Source organism: Medicago sativa, chromosome 8 (genome assembly GCF_051527215.1).
Source record: "Medicago sativa cultivar Bolivia chromosome 8, Bolivia_mono, whole genome shotgun sequence".
Lineage (NCBI taxonomy): Eukaryota > Viridiplantae > Streptophyta > Magnoliopsida > Fabales > Fabaceae > Medicago > Medicago sativa.
The window spans coordinates 81,600,900-81,622,197 of record NC_140756.1 but is presented as its reverse complement, the minus strand read 5'-3'; the positions used below and the strand labels follow the sequence as shown (position 1 = coordinate 81,622,197).

The 21,298-nt window shown below is 33.1% G+C and overlaps 3 protein-coding genes, 1 long non-coding RNA gene and 1 pseudogene across 7 annotated transcripts; 3 read left to right on the top strand and 2 right to left on the bottom strand.

The window, feature by feature from the left end:
• The first annotated feature begins 1,870 nt into the window (after window positions 1-1,870).
• LOC146902194 (uncharacterized) lies at window positions 1,871-5,597 on the top strand. 2 transcript variants are annotated; one of them, XR_015024008.1, is made up of 2 exons: window positions 1,871-2,024; window positions 5,247-5,597. It is a non-coding gene; the product is annotated as an uncharacterized LOC146902194 (long non-coding RNA). The 2 variants fall into 2 exon arrangements; XR_015024009.1 differs by lacking the exon at window positions 5,247-5,597 and adding an exon at window positions 4,160-4,954 and having other exon boundaries at window positions 1,886-2,024.
• On the bottom strand, window positions 3,402-5,480 carry LOC146902195 (Ran BP2/NZF zinc finger-like superfamily protein). 3 transcript variants are annotated; one of them, XM_085738903.1, is made up of 4 exons: window positions 5,344-5,480; window positions 4,463-4,804; window positions 3,823-3,896; window positions 3,402-3,665 (listed from the first exon to the last, which is right to left on the bottom strand). In XM_085738903.1, exons 2-4 carry the CDS (start codon window positions 4,798-4,800, stop codon window positions 3,652-3,654), a joined length of 426 nt encoding a protein of 141 aa, XP_085595029.1. In that variant the 5' UTR covers window positions 4,801-4,804; window positions 5,344-5,480; the 3' UTR covers window positions 3,402-3,651. The 3 variants fall into 3 exon arrangements, with proteins under 3 accessions (XP_085595029.1, XP_085595030.1, XP_085595028.1); XM_085738904.1 differs by having other exon boundaries at window positions 3,823-3,893; XM_085738902.1 differs by lacking the exon at window positions 5,344-5,480 and having other exon boundaries at window positions 3,823-3,893; window positions 4,463-4,812.
• Window positions 5,598-13,252: 7,655 nt separating the features above from the next.
• Window positions 13,253-15,857, top strand: OTP82 (Tetratricopeptide repeat (TPR)-like superfamily protein). Its single transcript, XM_085738900.1, has one exon. It carries the CDS (start codon window positions 13,299-13,301, stop codon window positions 15,507-15,509), a length of 2,211 nt encoding a protein of 736 aa, XP_085595026.1. The 5' UTR covers window positions 13,253-13,298; the 3' UTR covers window positions 15,510-15,857.
• LOC146902192 (early nodulin-93-like) lies at window positions 15,552-16,535 on the bottom strand. The gene is made up of 4 exons (XM_085738901.1): window positions 16,346-16,535; window positions 16,192-16,253; window positions 15,952-16,027; window positions 15,552-15,855 (listed from the first exon to the last, which is right to left on the bottom strand). The coding sequence occupies exons 1-4, from the start codon at window positions 16,440-16,442 to the stop codon at window positions 15,767-15,769; spliced, it is 324 nt and encodes a 107-aa protein (XP_085595027.1). The 5' UTR covers window positions 16,443-16,535; the 3' UTR covers window positions 15,552-15,766.
• Window positions 16,536-19,282: 2,747 nt separating this feature from the next.
• LOC146902191 (F-box/FBD/LRR-repeat protein At4g26340-like) lies at window positions 19,283-21,298 on the top strand (annotated as a pseudogene).

Below are 21,298 nucleotides of genomic sequence, written 5' to 3'. Positions count from 1 at the left end.
GATTATGTGAGGCAGGGTGGGTAAAATGGAAGATTGTTAAATTTAATGAACAATTAAGAGGCTTATGCTTATTATGTGGATTCTTGGCACATTTGGATAAATGTTGTGTAGCATTGTTACGCATGGAGGAAGACAATAGCACAAGGAATTCAGGTATGAAATTAAGTGCAAACCAACGACGATGAGTCCCGACATATGATGAATAATGGTTACAAAAGAAAGATAGTGAAGCGTGGAATTATGAGAAGGGAATCATGACGAAGTTTTGGGAGCACTAATGGTAGCAATAATCAACCTTATAACTTGCAAATAGTCGATCTTGTTTGTTACTCTGACTCTCTGTATTGTATTAGTCTCATCAAAGGCCCTCCAATGAAGTTTCATATTTATGGTGTTGATCCAAGACATCAAGTAACTCATTGATCAAATTAATGTCACTACTTGTCATACTTTAAAGAAATGAACCAATGCGCGGATTTTTTGGCCAAGCTTAGAGCTTCCTCAAATATTAATTTTTTCCTCCACGCTTCACCTCGCGAAGACCTTCGAAGTCTTCTAAGGATTGACGGAGCCGGAATTTTTCTCTGTAGAAACTAGTTTGTTCTTTTGTTTTTTTTTTTTCGCTAATTAGCTTTGTAACAAAAAAAATTAGAAAAATATGGATAAAAGTGCCTATAAGCGCTAACACACCATTTTCCTTATTGAATATGCTACGTTAACAAAAATATCCAAAAATAAGATGATTGTGGAAAATTCATAATAATGAGAAATCGAGAGACTATTTTTATTATATATATGTTATATTTGAGAATAAAAAAAAAGTAGTACTTTTTTGGTGGTGGCCGGGGTTCGAACCTTGGACTTGGACCTTGCATATTTTATGTTTATGCATTGTCCCTACCAACTGAGCTAAGCTCACGAGAACAAAAAAAAAAGTAGTACTACTACTATAGTCTCAATACCTATGAAGCCTGGATACTCCAAATATGGAGACCTATCCATATCGTAGTCTCAATACCTATGAAGCACGAATACTCTAAATATGGAGACGTATTCGTATCGGATACATATCCATGGAGTATCAAAATTAATTATTTTAATTTTAAAAAATATTTTATCAGAAATTTTTAGGATACTCGACATACATACACAAATACTTATAAGATATATCATAAATACGTATTCTGAAGAAAACAAATGGAAGGGTAAAAAAGTGGTTTTGTAGTCAAAATTTAATGGATATGTATACGATTCAATGTAAGATATGAATAAATATAATTGTTTTTCGATTAACCAATCAAAAATTATGTTTTTAGTGGATGAAGGTAGAGAGAGAGAGAGAGAGAGAGAGAGAGAGAGGACGAGACGAGACAAGAGAGATACAATCAATCAACATTAACAAACTTTATTTTAAATTTTTTCTATAGATAGAGGAAATAACAAAGTCATCGTAAACTAACACACAAGTGGAAGAGACGGGGTTCAAACCCCAATCATGACGTCCGAGCTAACAATTTCAGAATTTTTTGTTAATTGAGCTAGAAATTATGAGATTTAAGTTCTTTTATTGATGCATTTGTTGATATCATAAACTTCACATTTTTTATTTTGATCACATATTATTTTTTGTAAATTGCAATTTTACAATTACACAACAATGAAGAGTAATCAATGTTTTTTTTTGAAGTATTTTACATTTATATAAGTTTAATATAAAAAATTTGTTAACATATATCCTAATCATATCATTTCCCTTTCATAAATTTTAAATTTTTGCGTATCCGTATACTGTATTGTACCCGCACTGATACTACTACGTACCCGGTTTCATAGCCAAGAGGCCCATCAACTCAACATCTCTACGAAATTCAAAACAACAGAATGCACGCGCTGCCACTTTTCGCTTTGTATTACACTGAACTCAACTGTCCGGGAAACGCTGCCGGACGTGGTCACCGGTCACCAGGAACAGTGATCATAGTTGCTTCTGTGTGACCAATGAGTCACTCTCTTGCATATTCAAGGTAAAAACACTATCTATAATTTATACACTCTGTTTCACCCTTCTTTTGCCGGAGCTTTATATTTTCATAACTTCTTTAAGAAAGCTTATGAAAACGGCTTATAGCTTATAGGAAAATAATTTTACTTTATTTAACTTGTATGATAATATCCAAACCTTGCATTGTATATAAATGGACTTTTATACACTCTAAACACTAACAATAGAAACTTTCATTTCTTTCGAGAAATTCAAAGGTTTCCAACCTGCTCTAAACATGATAGGGTACATAATGTCATTGTTTGTAAATCTTGGGATATAGTTAAATTAAATGGTATCATTTATTTCCTTAGGCCCTGTTTGGTCTTGGATTGACTTATTTGAACTTATCTATTGGCATAAGCACATGTGAAACTGTTTGAGAGAGCTTATGACATGTTACGTAAGTTGTTTTCAGCTTACTTTCATAAACTCTCCATGATAGGTTATAAAAACAGCTTATAGATTGTATGAAAATAATTTGACTTTATTTTATCTTTTGTATAGAAATAGCTTATGCATAAGCGCTTAATTAAGTTGTTATCCGCTTAATCTTTTTCCTAGATGAGGATATCCAGAAAGGAAAAGCTATGCATGTGATGGTTGGTCCAGCTCTTTGGATCCCTCCCTGCAATATGCTGAGGGAACTATTTAAGATGGGTCCTCTCTTATTAACATCCTCAAAGCATATAAATAAAAAGGTAGCTTAAAGAAAGTCCAGAATATTTTGAAAGCTAAGTAGTAATATCCTAATAGGGCACCTTCACAAAGAACATATATATGCTTTTTGACTTTCCAAACTTTATATTAAGCTAGTGATGAAAGATAATGAAGCTCTGTTGCATGATTTGAAATAGAATTCTTTCCCAATTTGGAGCATAACAACGAATCATGACGGTGCTCATGCGCCACAACGAATTAATTAGTGAAAACAAGTATATAGAATATGCACCTGTAGCATCTCTGCTGTTATATATTGCATTAGATTCTAAGATATATAGTTATTTTTTGTGCTCAGAATCAGAGATTATATGCTTGATAGTTAAGCTGGATTTTGAATTAAACTGCCCACTTAGTTACTCTGAATGTGAACTTCTTTTGATTTCCCTAGTAATTATAGTATTGTCGAATCTAGTGATTAAGGCCGGCCCATGACACGTGTCTAAATTCTCTTCCTAATTTGTCAAATATGCAAAACAATGTTTAGACCTCCCTAACTGAAACAACTGAATAAAATAGATGTTCCCTACCAGCACACCGTCGGGCTGTTCCTGCTGTGTGTGTGATAAACACAAAGGCAAGTATTCATGTGCATTTACATTTGAATTGGGGGAAAGCTGACAAGGGAAAGTTTCCGTAATGAATTCGGAAAATATACGTGGATTTCATTTCTTAACCTTCTCGTTAGTACATTTAGCAAGAAACAATAGCTGCTTGATATCCTTCATTACTTCCTAATGACAAAACATTGCTATGATTCTAACAGAGGGCATTCATCGATAATTTATCTAGAGCTTGATGTAGGGAAAGCTAAATAGGATTTTCGTTTGGAGGAGAAAGATGTTGAGGGGTATTAGTGATTCTGCAAGTCCTCTGAAATTCTTTTACATTCAGTCTGCACCGCCTGAAACAAACAATAGTAATAATTGTATTAGATCCAATGATATATAAGTAATAATTATATTAGAACCAATGATATATAACTATCTCTAAAGAACAGCTTGACAATATTTAAAAAAAAAAAAGACAGATGATATGTCTAAAGAGTAAACTTTTCTCACCATAATCCCTTGGCATTTTGCATTTGTAGCACTCTGTCCTGCTTGCATAATTATGCATTCCACAGCCAATTCTGCTTCATGACATAAAAAAGTAAATAAAACAAGGATACTCAAATTAGGGAAGAATTGGATACAAGTTGCTATCATCAACTAAACTTGTTTATATTGACCACCATCTGTATTATCATCATAATTATTATTTTTGGAAAAAAAAACCACTGTCTGTATTGTAATTATCAATATGGTCCTTATTCTTAATCTTAATCATTTTATGGCTTTGTCCTGCAAAAAATACTGCACTCTTTGTTCTTATCATCACTATGTGTTACTTTGCAAGGGCCGATTATAATCCTATCCTTCTCTCGGAGGAAGAAAAGGAGATTGCACTTTCAATGCATGGAAATGCAGCTTTTGTGAGTATATGAATTACTTGTTACTAAATTACACTGTTCACCTTTTATGACAGTTGACATATTTTTGGTTTTTCAAGTTGTAATTGAATGCAATCTCTTTATTAACCAAATGCAGCTGAGAAAAAACACTTTTAGAGGATAGAGATTGTGATAAAATGCATGTACATGCATGACAAATCACAAAGTTCTATCAGGACTCAAACTATATGAAGATAATGTGAACTAACCTAGGGCAAATCCAGTCTCCACTTTTCCATCCTGGGGGAGAACTACAGTCTGATCCATATCCTCCAGAAGTCACCATGTTACCCCCATATCCAGAAGAATAATGATCTTTAAATGCACCACATCTATAGCAGTTTGATCGGCTTGCATAGTTGTGAGCTCCACAGTTCATAGCAGTGCAAAACCAGTCCCCTGCCAACGTTTCAGTCCTGTTATATCTATAGGTTGATGGGTCAGGGCCTCCATACTTTGGGTATCCACAATTTTGGCATGCTTCTCTCTTCTTGAAATTTATGTGCTCGCAAGCACCACACATCCAATCTCCTCCAGACCAGCTCATTTTCCTGTTCATTGTGGAAACATGTGAAGTGGTAAATTTTAAGATATTTAGGTTTCAATGCAGCTAGATAAAAAAACTCTATGATTCAATTCCCTGTGTATGTAGCCTAGAATTGGCACGTTAATGGAGAATAATATCAATTCTTCTTTTATAAGTTATGAAGTCAATTCATTATCTTTTTTATAGGCAAATGTTGGTATGTTAGTTGTTGGTTATGTTAGTTTTCAGATCTCAAAACCTGGATGTGCTACTTAAAATTCTTTCAGTGTTCCTTAACTTATCAAATCTTCTTTTATAAGTTATGACTTATGACCCCTGCTTATATTAAAAGACATGCAAAGAGATCCATTAAGTTATTTGCACAAGTAAATATAGTTTTGGATGACAGAATACTCTGTCATGAAAGCATAGCAATGTTATTTACTTTATACTTATTGGAGTTTCAGGTATCCTAGTTTCAAGATGAATGAAACTTACATATAGCATTCACAGAGAAGAAAATATTTAAGATGTGAATGACAAAGATAGATACAAGAAATTTACCTTTGAAGAAGAGTTTTGAATAAGAGAAGAATGCACACAATAACAGTTTGATATTGCTATAGTAGTTTAAGAATGGTTTGTAAATTAGGATGTGAGTTTGATGCTTATGTTGTGAGGCTTTATATACCAGTTGAAAGACCTATTGTGGGGGACATTAATGTCTCTTTCCTTTCCCTGGTAATCTTCCAATGGTTTTCACTTGGGATTCTAAATCTATACATTGCTTAAAAGATGTGGATAAAAATGTATTGCTACTTTTTCTCTTGTTATTTTTAGAAATTATGGGAAAGTTGGGTAAATAGTGCATATTTACACGTTTTGTTCTATCTAGTCTTCTTTTCCCCATCTTTACGTGATTCCTATGCATTATTGAGGGGAACATATCCAGGGGAAGCAAGGCTATATGAGGGGTAGTTGTTATGTGGTAGACTGCAAATTTCCAATAGAATCCACCTTCAACCCCACCTATGGTTTAACAACAACACAAGTTTAACAGTTATCCAATCCTTTTGTAGTAGGCTTATACAGAACAGTGTTTGATGGTGTCTTTGCATTAGATTAGGAAGTACTGTGAGTAAAATAATTAAGTAGAATTGATTCTACAACCATTTCAAGGTTCTGTTTTTACTTTGTTTCAAGTGCTTTATGCCAATAATTGAAATGTCATTCGAAGATTCATATCCACTATCAGTACTTTTTGCTTTTCTTCTCTACCAACTAGTATACTAACTAAATGCATGACTGCAATATTTGAATTGAATTAATAAGTCATCAATTTAGTCTCTAAATTTGTATGTTGTATGCATCCTATAATTTTGGTTCATAAAGTTGATATAATTTTAAAATGATACCTAAAATTAACAATGCTCAGTTACATGATTTGTCATTCTATCAAAACAAAAATGAATATATGATTAGAGATTTTAGCTTCAAAAATATTTTTAATGAATTTAGGGAATGAATAATAGATCTTTACGGTTTCAAGAACTAACTTAGTTTTGTCAAAAACAAAACGAACCAAATGCCTGTTTGTTTTCATGTTTATATGGCCCCAAACGTACGTCCAATGTAAAGCTACAAATTGTAGCTTCCATATTTTAACGGCAAATATACATTGAGACGCGAGAATTTTTACCTCAGCGCTTTTCCGAACACCCACTAAATCAGCTACTTTCTCTTAAATGAATTTTTATGAACTCTAACTCTGCCACAAGTGAATATTTAGAGTAATTTAGTCCAAAAACAGAAAGCAAGCAACTATTGATAGCACAATATTCCTTATTTGTTTAGTTTTTTTCTTTCTTTTAAGATGGACGAAATAACAATAGTTATTGAAAACTCATACACATAAGTGAAAAATCAGGGTTCGAACCCCATTTATAGCGTCTAACCTCACAATTTTGACATTTTTTGTAGTTGATAACACTTGTGGACGTCTAGTTTGTTTACTTTACTTCATTATCATAATATTTTATAGCAAAATGCAAGTGATAAGATTTTTTTACAGTTGCCAAAGAAAAAAAGAATTTTATTATGACAACGAAAAAGGTATGCGGCGGACCGATGCTGTGAAGAATGGAAAGTTGAAACCGAGTAACGTAGGTTTCAAAAAAGTGATACAGTGGAATCAAAAAGTTCTTTTAATTTGGTCTTCCAAACTAGGATTTATATGCAAGTGGTAGAAACGTATCTTGCGACACAAACGTTAACCTTATACCTTAGCGACTCCATCTCTGTGGTCTATTTTTTTTCCATCTTTTATATTCTTCATAAATATCTGATGAAACGGTTCCAAAAAATATTGATAAACAAATTTTTAAGCTTTATTTTACTCTCCTCTTAAAGTAGAAATGTTAATATGTCAATAATAGTACTCTTTTTCTATTGAAACTTAACCTTCAAATCTTATATATCTACTAAACAAACTATTGCATGTATTGTAGCAAAAAAAGAAAGTTATTTCTTTTACGAGTCAATTAGTTCATTATCCTTTATCAATTTGTGAATGGGAACATATCTATGAACAACATAACACAATTTATCATTTTTAGAATATATTTGGATTGCTAGAACGGGATAAAATGAATAGATGTCATAGTAGGTAAGGTTATATTATATAGTTTAGATCGTGTAATATGATAGACTACTCCCATAAAAATAGATTGTGTAAAATAGGATAGAATGAAGTGCATTGCTCTCCTTTTTGTTCCAAAAAAAGTCCATTCCAAATACCCCAACTTTCTCTTCAAATTTTCAAAAACATAACAGAATGTAACGAGTTTTTCCCCTCCAATCATCATTAAAATAGACACTTCTTTTTGGGTTTTTTCCTATAAATATAGTAAAAAAAATTATAAAAAAGTGATGTACTAGTCTATAAAAAGAATTAGCATGTAGTTTTAGTCTTTGTTAATCTATGTTTAGGTCAATATCTCTTCAAATGTGGGACTCGTAATCCTAGTGGTTTGATAGCGCAAATTCAATAGCAAGTAGTCACATGAATTTTGAATATACTCTGATATCATATTAGAACTTGGTTTGAATCTAACTGAACTTTACAAAGCCGTAAGATGATGATTGGCGTTCACTTGTTAACTTATGTCCACGTCATATCTGTGTGATTCTTAACCTAAGACATATTATATATAGACGATAATATGGATTTGTTGCCCATAAAGAAATAATGAATAACAACCATGCCATCAAAACACTTAATTAGTACTTACTTAATATCCCCGTATGAGTCTAACTTTTTTAAACCCAAAATGGTTGGTAGACGTCATGGAAGAAGTGTAATGTAAATTCAAAAAATATAAAAGAGTGAAAAACAATGTAAAGGAAAGATAAAATATTTTAAAAAAATTGACAGCATTATCATTTAATTACCATCAACTATTGTCACACTCACATATTCAAGTATATATCAATGTAATGTAATGTAGCAAAGCTTACCTGTGAAGATACACACCAAGTTTCTGGACTTTAGAAATCCCCCTTTGATTTCTCTTGTATCCAATTCAGTGTAGTTTTCCCTATCCTACTCTTGGAGTTTGCTCTAATCGTGGTCTTATATTATAGGAAAAAAACCATGAAAGAAATGTCTTATGCAAAGCCATGTCACACAATAATTTTGTCTTATGCAAAGCCATGTCACACAATGCCTTGTTTTGTGTTCCTGCATTGTGTTTTTTCTGCTCATCATGGTTTGTTGCTTGCCTTATTACTGACTACTTTTGACTTTCTTTCTTTTTTTTTTTTTTTTGGTGAACACTTTTGACTTTTGACTTTCTTTCTATGCTTAGTTGGTTTTGATTTTATTCTCAATTGGCTTATTACTTCCCATGTTCATGCTTTTTACTTGCTTTGTCCTGTATTGTATTGTATGCATCATGCCTCAATAATATATGTCCTTGTTCACCTTATTGCTATTTTTTTATAGTATATATTTTCCTTTTTACAAAACAATTTGTTTTTTTTTTGTTACTTTATTTTTTTATAGTTACAAAAATCAACCTGACTGTTCACAAGGTTGTTTTGGCAATGGCTTGGATGAATTGAACTTAAATCCACAGTTGCATTGCATTGATGATAAGGAAGGAATCGTTATCCTAATAACTAGTAAATTTTCACCAGACAAAATGAATATTCCACATATAATTAATTGAATTGACATGAAATAGAACCTTGTATGACAGATATTATTGCCACTCTTTTTATATTCTGAACGTGTGAAACTTTTTATCAAAAAAATGGAAGGCTATTCAATAATAGTACTTAGAGAATCCACATCATAATGACAATGCCTCCAAAATATAGCCGTTCCTTTTACATTTTCAAAACCACCGGTCCACCCACCACCAAAGTGTTGTTTTGCACCAGTTCAGGCCTTAAAAATCATTTTAATTATGATAAATACCAGGGCAAAATTAATTTACACCGATATTGTACCCATTAAACTCTAAAAGGACAGGCTGCTAGTGCTAGCAATTGGGAATTTTGAAAGTCACGTCAAGACATCAAACATTATGGCAATGCAAGTTTTTTTTTTTTTTTGAGGGCAATGCAAGTTATATGCATATATAATTGTCCCCACCAATTGTCACATTTATATATTTCTTACAACAAAGATGTCATCCGCGAGTATATGTGAACATTAATCCGTTTGAAGTAACTGAGATTTATTTAAGGGTTGACCTCTCTCAATTTTTTTTCATACACATTGACCATGGATCGAACTTTAGATCAAATAATTAAAGGACTAATACCTACAAATTATCCCACACTATATTGTTACTCAGATTTTGCATTAGTATTTTTCTTTTAAGTTTGCATTCATGACTCAGCAAGTGAAATCTATATGTGATGTTATCAAAGATCACAGCGTTTCACTTTACAAATTAGGTTTTGGTTAACGTGTATGAGTAAAATGGTCTTGCATTACGCATAAATGTCTTTTTTATTATCAGATCAACAAATAACATCATATGTCATATGATTTAATGGTGAGCTTTATTGATCTAATAGTGAAAATAAATGGTACATGATATACGACTTGTCTCATATGTGCATCACAGAATTGGAATTCACATCAAAGTTTATTTCATTGGAGAAAAAAATGATGGTGAAAAAACGAAAGATGGATACAAAGACGGTCCTAATTAGTGGCGACCATGACCCTAGTTTTGGAGGAGTACTTTTTTTTTTATGGTAATATTATAAATATTAAAATTGGTAGCATATACTAGGGTTTTTTTTTTATTGGTTTTGAATTAATGGCTTTCTTTAGTTAGACATTTAGAAGTTAGATGTAATAATTCAAACAAAGAAAATTGCTATTCTCACATAAAAATTTGCTCACTCACACCCTAAAAATATCAAAATGTCTCCTGCAGCTGTTAACTGCCGCTCACTTCCCTCCGTCGTTATTTTCCCCCTCTGTCATTCTAATTAGGGGTGAGAATAGGATAGACGGTATGTCAATAAAAAAATCTATTGAGATGGAGTATGTTAATTGTTAAGACTTTTGACAAAGTTTACTTGGTTAAAAAGATCAGCTACACTTAAGATATAAATAATATTTTTTATTACTATTAGCATATTAAATATTTTTACTTTGAATTAAATTATAAAATTAGTGAACTTTATTAGCTTATATTAATTTGTTGTATATTTAAATGTATTATTTATAAATTAGAAATTAAAAAATGATGTCGTAGTAAAATTCTATAAAATATCATGTTAAAAATCAAAAGGGTGTTTAATCTCATTGGGCTATTAGTTCGTCAGTCAATAGTGGATAGGAGAGATCAATCTTTCCTCCATAGTAGCTCATACCGAACTGGGTAAATATTTCTTGGTGTGTTTGTTTCTCTTCTTTCTTTATCATTAGGTTAGGTTTTGTGATTTATATTTGGTTCCTAGATTAGATCTAGGTTTGTTATTGTTGTTGTTGCTTGAGATTACTTTGATATTGGTTACTACTTCCCTTTTAATCCATACATCTAAGTTTCATTGATGCGATTTTTGAGTCTGAATTCACAACAGATTCATTGTTTAATGGGGTCTCACAATTAAGTCATACTTAATGATACATTTAAACAAAATAACTATTATATGGAATTTATTATTCTAAAACATATATGCATCTTGGGCTCTAGGGCTTACATCTACAACTAGTTCCAACATATCATCTTGTACTCAATCTGGATCATATATGCATCTTGCATGATTAGTTATCTGTCAGAGTGCGTGTTGGTATAGTTTGGATTTGTCCATACCATTATCAGGCATCCAGCTCAGTCTGCTTCACTTGTGACGACCCAACAACAAGTGTTTGTGGCATGTGTCAGCTTTATTGATCATGTGTTGTGTGTTGAGGACTTGGGAGGTAATGTGTTGCATGATTTCTAGTCAACATACGGAATCATGAGATGATATTTTTGATTTTCACATTTGTACTTGTTTCCTATACCTAAGGGAGATCCTCTTAGGTCATATGAGCAAGAGGTGTTTTACTTTTATGAGATTGTTGCCGAAGAGGAGGGGAACATGTTGCACGTAGACATATGGACCCATGATTAGGACGCACCAGGACGATAACCATTGGATTATTGGCGAGTGTGTGTTTTCTCTATGTTGATACAATTCAAATTATATAATCCAAACACATATTTTACTTATTCAAATCATATAATCTCAAATGTGTCGATGTTAAGACTACTATTATGGATAAAACATGGTCTGATGGGGTTTCAATATGTTTTAGGTTATATAATTTGAAATGTTAAAGTTTATTTTAAGGTTGTATTTTCTGATAGGTTTTAAAACAAGATTTTAAGGAATTTAATGACAAAACACCTTAACTTCCAAGTTTTGAGAGTTTTCTTTTTTTTTTTTTTTTTTTTTTAAACAAGTTTTTTTTTTTGATAAGTTTTGAGAGTTTTCAAATTATATTTTTGGAAAATATAATCCAAATAGGGTCAAATGGGATCATGTTTGTAGGACGTGTGTGATGTTAGGAGAGTGTGAGAGTTTTTTTCTTCTTATTTTCAGAAAGCAAACAACCTCTAATTATACTAACAATTTTTATAAATAGTGTGAGGACTCATTTTAGTTCTTGAGAAAAAATTGGACACTCAATTCATTTTTCGAAAAACAATAAAAGCAACTTTTAATAATTGAAAAAATAAATTGGAAAATTTAATCCCTACTTGAACCATCATTTGAATAAAATGGACAATTAGATTCACAGTAATAATTGAAATAAAATAGTTTGATCTTTAAAAATAAGTAAAAATAATTATTTTTTATTTAAGCGCGTAAATTCATTTATGAAAAAAGGAAAAAAAGAAGGACATGAGTTTAAGAATAAAAGAGACAAGAAAAACAAAAAGAAAATTAAAATAGATCTTCACATAATGACTATATTCTCCAATATGGTCATTCTCTATCACTACATCACTTAAAGAATCAACAATACACATATCACAAAATGTATTGCCATGTTGATCTTCTATTTGTTTCTTGGCTTGATTGTCCATCAAATCTGTAGCAAGTAGTTGTACTCAAGTTTGTGCAGTAATTAGTTCTCTAATGATATTTGGTAATAGATTTGAGCAAGACAATTTAACCGAACAAGCGACATTGGAATCACTCTTTGCTCTACACTTAACATCCATTTTTACACTTCTTAAATCGCAAACTGATTTTTACCTCCTAATTTATTACCAATCATATTTTAAAAGTTGGAAAATGCTACTTCTCAATAAAAAAAAGCTTCAAGAATTTTTTAAGAAATAGTTAGCAAATTTTAATTGGATGATTTATTTGTCCACTTCCTATTTTTCAGCCACACCTCCTTGAATTGTGGCAAATAGTGCATTGTGATTGACTATTCTTTATTCTTAAAGAATTCTTCATGTTATTTTTCTAGAAATAAAGCATTTCTCTTAAAAGTTAAAGCACACTTTGTCAACAAAAAAAAAAAAGTTAAAGCACACTTCAATGACTTTCAAATTATCATTTCGTTTAAGCCAACCAAACTTTGATTTGGGTCTCTCTCACGTGATGGAATTTTTTTATTCAAAACACGAACCACTCTCCCCTTTAAAAATAAGTAATTTATTCTTTGATCAATCACCATTTTATGTATTGGTAAAAAAAAAATCACCATTTTATGTAATATTTATTCTTCTTTAACCAACCATTTTATGTCAAAAATCAAACTATATCTTTTGAAACAATGTCATCCTAAAGAAAGAAAAAAAAAACTATTTTTTTGTCAAGAAAAAAGAAGCTAATTTTTTTTTTGGTGCAATTTTTTTCTAGTTTGGGTAAAAACTGGCATAAAAATCTAATTTTATACTAACTAACCGTAATTTGGTACGGAGTATGTTGGTACGGATTTATTTTTAACTAACTAACCGTAATTACCAGGAAAAGAAATTTCGGTTACAATGTTGTTAGTAACATCTTCACCTTCGATTCTTCACTTCCTTCCAGGTTCGGATCCTCCTTACAAGATTCTTGAACAACATCCTTACCTTAATCTCCTCACAAAATGCAAAAACATCAACACCTTCAAACAAATTCACTCTCTAATCATCAAAACCGGTCTCAACAACACCGTTTTCGTTCAAAGCAAACTCATCCATTTTTGCGCCGTTTCACCTTCCGGCGACCTCTCCTACGCTCTTTCCCTCTTCGAAGAGAATCAACAACAACACGAACACAACGTTTTCATTTGGAATTCTCTCATTCGTGGCCATTCTTTGAGTTCTTCACCATTATCCTCTTTGCACCTTTTTTCTCGCATGCTTTATTATGGTGTTCAACCAAATTCTCATACTTTTCCTTTTTTGTTCAAGTCTTGCGCGAAGGCGAAGGCGACCCATGAAGGTAAACAGCTTCATGCTCATGCTTTGAAGTTGAAACTTCATTATAACCCACACGTTCATACTTCGGTTATCCATATGTATGCTTCTGTTGGTGAAATGGACTTTGCACGGTTGGTGTTTGATAAAAGTTCTCTGAGAGATGCTGTTTCTTTTACGGCTCTTATTACTGGGTATGTTTCGCAGGGTTGTTTAGATGATGCTAGACGGCTTTTTGATGAAATTCCGGTTAAAGATGTGGTTTCATGGAATGCTATGATTTCTGGGTATGTTCAAAGTGGTCGTTTTGATGAAGCTATTGAGTGTTTTTATGAGATGCAGGAGGCGAATGTTTTACCAAACAAGAGTACAATGGTGGCTGTTCTCTCTGCCTGTGGTCGCACTGGGTCAGGTGAATTGGGTAAGTGGATTGGTTCTTGGGTTAGAGATAATGGGTTTGGTTCGAATCTTCAGTTGACGAATGCACTTATTGATATGTATTGTAAGTGTGGTGAAATTGATACTGCGCGTGAGTTGTTTGATGGGATAGAGGAAAAAGATGCGATTTCGTGGAATACTATGATTGGTGGTTATTCTTACTTGAGTCTGTATGAAGAAGCATTGGCATTGTTTGAGGTCATGCTTAGGTCGAATGTAAAGCCTACTGATGTTACCTTCTTGGCCATTCTTCATGCTTGTGCTTGCCTTGGTGCTCTTGACCTTGGTAAGTGGGTTCATGCTTACATAGATAAGAACTTGAAGAACAACGGCAATGCTTCTCTATGGACAAGTCTCGTTGACATGTATGCAAAATGTGGGTGTATTCAGGCGGCGGAACGGGTATTTAGAAGGATGAATTCTAGAAATTTGTCTTCTTGGAATGCCATGTTATCTGGGTTTGCCATGCATGGACATGCAGAGTGGGCTCTTGCACTTTTCTTAGAAATGGTCAACGAGGGATTATTTCGACCCGATGACATTACATTTGTTGGTGTATTATCTGCTTGTACACAAGCTGGTTTGGTAGATCTTGGACAACACTATTTCAATTCAATGATGCAAGATTATGGAATCAGTCCTAAATTGCAACACTATGGTTGCATGATTGATCTCCTAGCCAGAGCTGGAAAGTTCGAAGAAGCAGAGACTCTTATGAAAAACATGGAAATGGAGCCGGACGGAGCTATTTGGGGTTCTCTTCTTAGTGCTTGTAAGGCTCATGGACGCGTTGAGTTGGGTGAATATGTAGCAGAGCACCTCTTTCAATTAGAGCCAGAAAATGCAGGGGCATTTGTGCTTCTGTCAAATATATATGCAGGAGCTGGTAGATGGGACGATGTAGCAAGGATAAGAACAAGGTTAAATGACAAAGGAATGAAGAAAGTTCCCGGTTGCACCTCTATAGAGATTGATGGTGTTGTTCATGAGTTCCTTGTTGGTGATAAGTTCCACCCAGAATACAACAATATTTATAAAATGCTGAATGAGGTAGATAAGCTTTTGGAGGAAAATGGATTTGTGCCTGATACTTCTGAGGTACTTTATGATATGGATGAAGAGTGGAAGGAAGGGGCTTTGAGTCAACACAGTGAGAAGTTGGCTATTAGTTTCGGTTTGATAAAAACAAAGCCTGGAACTACAATTCGGATCGTGAAGAATCTTCGTGTTTGTGGAAACTGTCATTCAGCTACCAAGCTTATATCCAAGATTTTCAATAGGGAAATAATTGCAAGAGATAGAAACCGTTTTCACCATTTTAAAGATGGGTTTTGCTCATGTAATGATTGCTGGTGAAACTTAATTATCTATTTGTTCAATGGAATATATAATTTTCACTTGTGCAGAAAGAGAAGTTACTAATTTGCATTCATATAATATGATTGATTGGTACATATGTAGTGCTCTATCAATATTGAAATGCAATCCATTCTTTAATTATAAGTACATATGTGATGACTAGTACATGAAACTGGCTAAATATTAATTAAGGATTTAAGATTAGCCGAATGCAGTGCATCCGAGTCCACAATCCCAAGTTATGCATTTGTAATTCATGCATTGGAGGGTCGGTTGATGGAGTTCTTTCTTGCAGTTGCCAATACAGTCTTGTCAGCTACTATGAAATATGCTGCTCCAGCCACTACAAACAAAATATGAGGGTTTGATAGCTGTATCAAGCAATGATTGTGAGGAAGCTAGTTGATCAGTGTTGGGCAATAAGGAGGAGTAAGCTAACCTGTAGAAATTATGAGAGCTTGAGCAGTGGGATTCAGGTTTGCTCTTGCCCAAGGTAGCATCCTAACACTAGCCAGCTGCATGTCAAGCATATATAATTCCAGTTAATTATATACCAAAAAGTATCTTTCTTAGGATATTTAAAAGTGGTTATTTTAAATGTAAACTAATAATCAGAACTATATCAAAATTAATGGAAGCATGAACCAAAGAAAATTGAATAGGTGGAAGGAGTAGTTACAGTTGGAATGGCAGTGGCAATAGTAGCAACAACAGCTGCCTTAGCTCCAGCCAGTACACCCTCTGTTTACACAAGGAATGGAAAAAACTAAATACAATAACAAGGAAACCAAAGATTACATTATACATTCATTTGATAGTAAAGTATGCATTACCATGAGAACAGCGCTTGGCCATGGCCAACCTCTGGTCCAGATAAGCCAAGCTGGTTCTCTCAAGAGGAGAATTAGCAGCAACATTTCTCTTGGCCATCTTCAAAGATTCAATTGAATTGAATTGAACAAAAGCTTAGAATGAAAGAATTGTTTGTAAACAGGTGAATAGATAACTGGTGTAGCTTTGAATGAATAAGTAGCTGATGTTTGTTGCCTATTTATAAGGTGAGTTGGTGAAAGACTGTTCATTATGAAAATTATTTTGAACCTAAGAAAGGGAGAAGAGTGGCACTAAGGCAGGTGGAGTTTGATGGTTTCAGATGAAATCCACCGTCTCAGACAGTTGTTTTCACTTTGATTTCTGTTACTGTCGGTTAATTAATAGGAAAATACTCAAACTATTCTTAAAGGGTTTATTATAGATGAAAATTAGCTTTGTTTATTTATATATATCTTTATGCAAATATCACATGGCATGCAAATACTATTACTAAATACCAACCTTATCCACAATTAGTGTCTTAAAATTGACAGTGAAGTCCATAAAAATAAAATGCACATGTTCTTTTTCCCTTGATCCTATATCTCATTGTTTATTAATTTGGTACACTTTATCAAGTTAAAGAAAAGCACCTTTAGCAAATTAGATATGGCACTGTAGAAGGTAGTGGTTTAGTGTAAAAGATGGCTTAAAACCATGGGTATCCCAATAACCAAATATTCCTTAAACAAATGGAGTACTAAAAAGGAAGAGAAAAGGAGCATGAAGTGTGTGACTCAATATAATAAAACCATGGGATTAAGGGCAGGTGGGTTAGGCTTCTTTTTCTTTATTATATTATTATTTCTAAATAATAAGGTGCATTGGATCTGGATGTTTATGAGTGCATCTGGTACATTGGTTTGATTGCAACACATACGCAAATTGTTGAACACTTTGCAATAGTGCACTCCCAGAATCAGTGACTGACACAAGTTAAATTATTTGGTGGATTTTTGTGGCAAAGGGAGGCCATGGTTTTAGGGAAAACACTTTTAATCTTTTTTACACTTGTGATATTGTGGTTGACCAATATCACATAATATTAACATCTCAATGTCACCCAAATGCTACCCTGATGTTAGGCCTCGAGAGTGGGTGGCCACTCACTACTTGCAACAATGCTAAATAGACTTCTAAACTTGTTCAACCTCTGGAAAAAATCAATCGGAACATAGTTTTTGATAAAAAGTCAAATATATATAATTCGATTGTATCCCGGGTATGTGCCATAGGGACATACATTCAAATAATTTGAGTGTTTTTGAGCAAACATGAAGAATCATTTTAATTTTTTAGAAGATTTGTTGGTATGTTAATTGTTATGTTGTATTTTCTCATTTGTCACCCTAACCATTAACTACTTAACTTCTTTAATAGCTTAACATAACCAAGTGAGTTACCCATATGCAAACATATGAATCAATTTCATCACCACTTGCATTGGACGTGCACATCTTATCCAACCTCAACTGCTCTCTCTTTTTTCCGCATTTTAAACTTTTGACTCTATCCAAAAATAAAGAGATGTGTTATTTGAACAACCAGTTTGGTGACAACTTTTGGGACAACTATAAATTTATAAAGAAAAGTAGGTATTGACACGAAAACCAAAACAATAGAGAGAGAAAATAAGAGTATAATGTGAGTATGAGAAAGAAAGTTGTCACAAAAGTTGTCAAAAAAAGGTTGTTCAAATATCATTTCTCAAAAATAAATTAACACCAAGAGTAAGTAACCGTAAATTTTACAATGAAAACAAACTTCACTGTTTTCATCTCAAAGAAAACAAGCTTCACTGGTCAATATGAGACGATATTAACATCCAAATTCATTCCACCAAACTGGTAAACTATGCAACAAAAAAAATGGTAAACAAATTTTAAAAAAGTTTTGAAAAAGTGCAAATCGGTTTTTAAAATAAATGATTTTGGATTTGTTTAATCCTGTAATAACACTGTATTATTTTGAGTAAACTTGTTTTTTGACTGGAAGTTTGAATAAACTTTAGAGACTTATGCTATATTTAAGTTCACGGTAGGAGGACTTGCAGACATGCGTTTTTTTCAAAGCATGTGTAGCGTGTAGGGTGTGTAAGAGTGTTATATACTATCAAGTTTGATTCTCAATGATAACAAAATTGTTAGGATACCCTTTATATATTCAAACATTTTTTTTTCCCTAAAAACAAAAAACTCCAGAAATTTTTAGTTTAATTTGTAATCTATATTTTTTATTCTAATTTTATTTTTTATTTAAACCATTTTTTTTTTATAATTTTATCATTCTTTAAAATATTTGAAGAAAGACTTTATTGTGAAAAGGGATGCGAGAAAGATTTTAAAAAAAAAATTTTAAAAAAAACAAAAAATTAGTGACAAAGATTTGATTTTTTTTAGGGTCGTTTGTTACGGATTAAAATAAAAGTGATTTTGACATAAAATATTTTAGAGATTTTATGAAATATTAGAATCTATTTTGCGTTTGTTTACCGTAGTAAAAATCATTTTTTTAAACAAATGATTTAGTTTGTTTGGATACAACTATACAAAAGGGTCCTCGTGAGTTTAACTCAGTTGGTATGGACAATTCATAAAAATATGCAAGGTCTGGGCCACCACAAAAAAAAAAAAAAAAAAAACTATACAAAAGGGATTTTTTTTTGTTACAAATTAGTTAATTTTTAGTGTATATATTAAACCACATATTTGATTTGTTTGTTATTATAGGGTTTAGAGAGAGCGGGTATAGGAAGATGAGTCAGCTTCCTTCGAAAAAAAGTTTATTCCGCGCGAACCTATCATATAGCAATTGAAGCTTGCACCGATCGATTTATCTTTCTCACAGTTGCAAGCATACCATTCTTTTTCCAAACTGAAACCTTGCCCTAATCAATAATGGCAGAGCCGAACTCTAAACGGCAAAAAGCAGCACAAGAACAAGAAGATAGGATCAGTAGTCTCCCAGACTGTATAGTGAGCCACATCATGTCTTTCCTTCCAACCAAAAGCTCTGTTGAAACAAGCATTCTATCTCGCAGATGGCGCAACATTTGGAAAGACGTCTTCGTTCTCGACTTTTCTGATGAATCCTTTGAATTTGACAAATTTGACGATGATGACATGGACCAAGATGACATGGACCAACGATTTAAGCTCTTCCTAACCTTTTCCCTTTTTGTAAACGGCGTGTTTTCTTCTCTCAGTAAACCCTACCAAATTCAGAAGATGCGTCTCTCATGTACAAAATCTCTCGTGGACAACAAATTCTGCAGATGTTCAATAGATACATGGCTCCGCTCCATCATTGGGCCTGACCTCAAGGAACTCGACCTCATACTCGATGATATTGCGGTATTTTTCAGCTACCACCTGCCTACCGCCCTCTCTGCTTGCACTAATCTCGTCTCCCTCAGGCAAGCAAATTCAAGTCATTTTTTATAGTAGTATTTTGTTTTTTAATTATTATTAAAATCACGTATATTGCTACTCTTATGTGACATGACACGATGATAACATACTAACAATTAACATGTAGTTCAGTCTTGGTGGTGATATATATATACCACAATTTACTAAGGTGGTTCATTGTTTACCATCACTGAAGAAGTTGAAACTCCCTGGTATGAAAATGGCTGAAATGAATGCATTCCTTGTTGGCTGCCCTATCCTAGAAAATCTGAATACTTACCTTTATTATGAGGATTACGCCAATATTTGTTTCCCACCTACGTTGAAGAGTTTGCAAATCGATGTTGATATCGCTTCTGTTGGTGCTTTCTTGTATGACAATCCGCCTTGTCCTCACTATCTTAACCTTACCCAAATCAGATTTGGTGACGTTAGCAACTTACAAAACGTGATGAGAGCTTCTCTTGATGTTTTTCCTTCCTCGAGTGAATAAGTGATCATTCTTTGGCCTTCAAATGTTTATTCAAGCTCCTTAATGCTCTCTCTGGGATAAAACATCTATCGTTGGGTTGCTCAACAACAAAGGTATAGTTTATTATCATAGTTGGATATAGATATGATACCAAATTGTAAATGACTGATAAAATGATAAAATGCGTACACACATATATACAAGTCTTAGAATACAATCAATCCTGCAATACCTAATATCACTAACAATAGTCCTAGGATAGTAGAGTAAAGGATGTGTACATTTTACACACATATTAGCTTTCTAATTACAAGCTAATATTACGTCTTACTACTCGTTGTTGTCAACAAACAGTGGCTTCTGGGTGACCCTGCTGATCTACATTTTCCAGAATTCTGCCATTTAATTCATTTGGAACTCATTCTTCCGTGGTTCAACTCAAATTTTCTGTTGAGTCTGCTTCAGACATGTAATCTGCTTCAAGTTCATAATTCAAAATGACCAGGTTTGATGAGTTCTAATGTTTGTTCAATGGTTTATCTTGCTTCACGAACACCACTTAATGATGTGAAATTTATCAATTCAATGTTTTAATGAAATAGATTACACAAGAGGCCTCGATTTATTACCATATATGCATGATTACATCTTATGTATGTTGTGGTGTCTTTCGTCATCGCAGGAAGAGTCGCCTTTACCAGGATGGGCTACACAACCAAGTGTTCCTAATTGTATCATATCACACTTAACTTTTCTTCAGTTTAAAGGATATCAAGGACTTCCAGATGAGCTATTATTTGTTGAGTATATTTTGAAAAAAGGACTTGTTTTGAAGACAATGATTATTGATGATATTTCATTGGACCTAAGTAAGAAGTACAACATTCTCAATAAGTTATATAAAGTGCTAAGGGATGGAATTCGCCAACTTATATTTGACTGAGTTGTATCCCTCTAAGGTGTGATCTCTCCCTAATAACTACTATGTTCTTTATTTCTTACTGAATCATTTCAAAGGTGATTAAGATTGG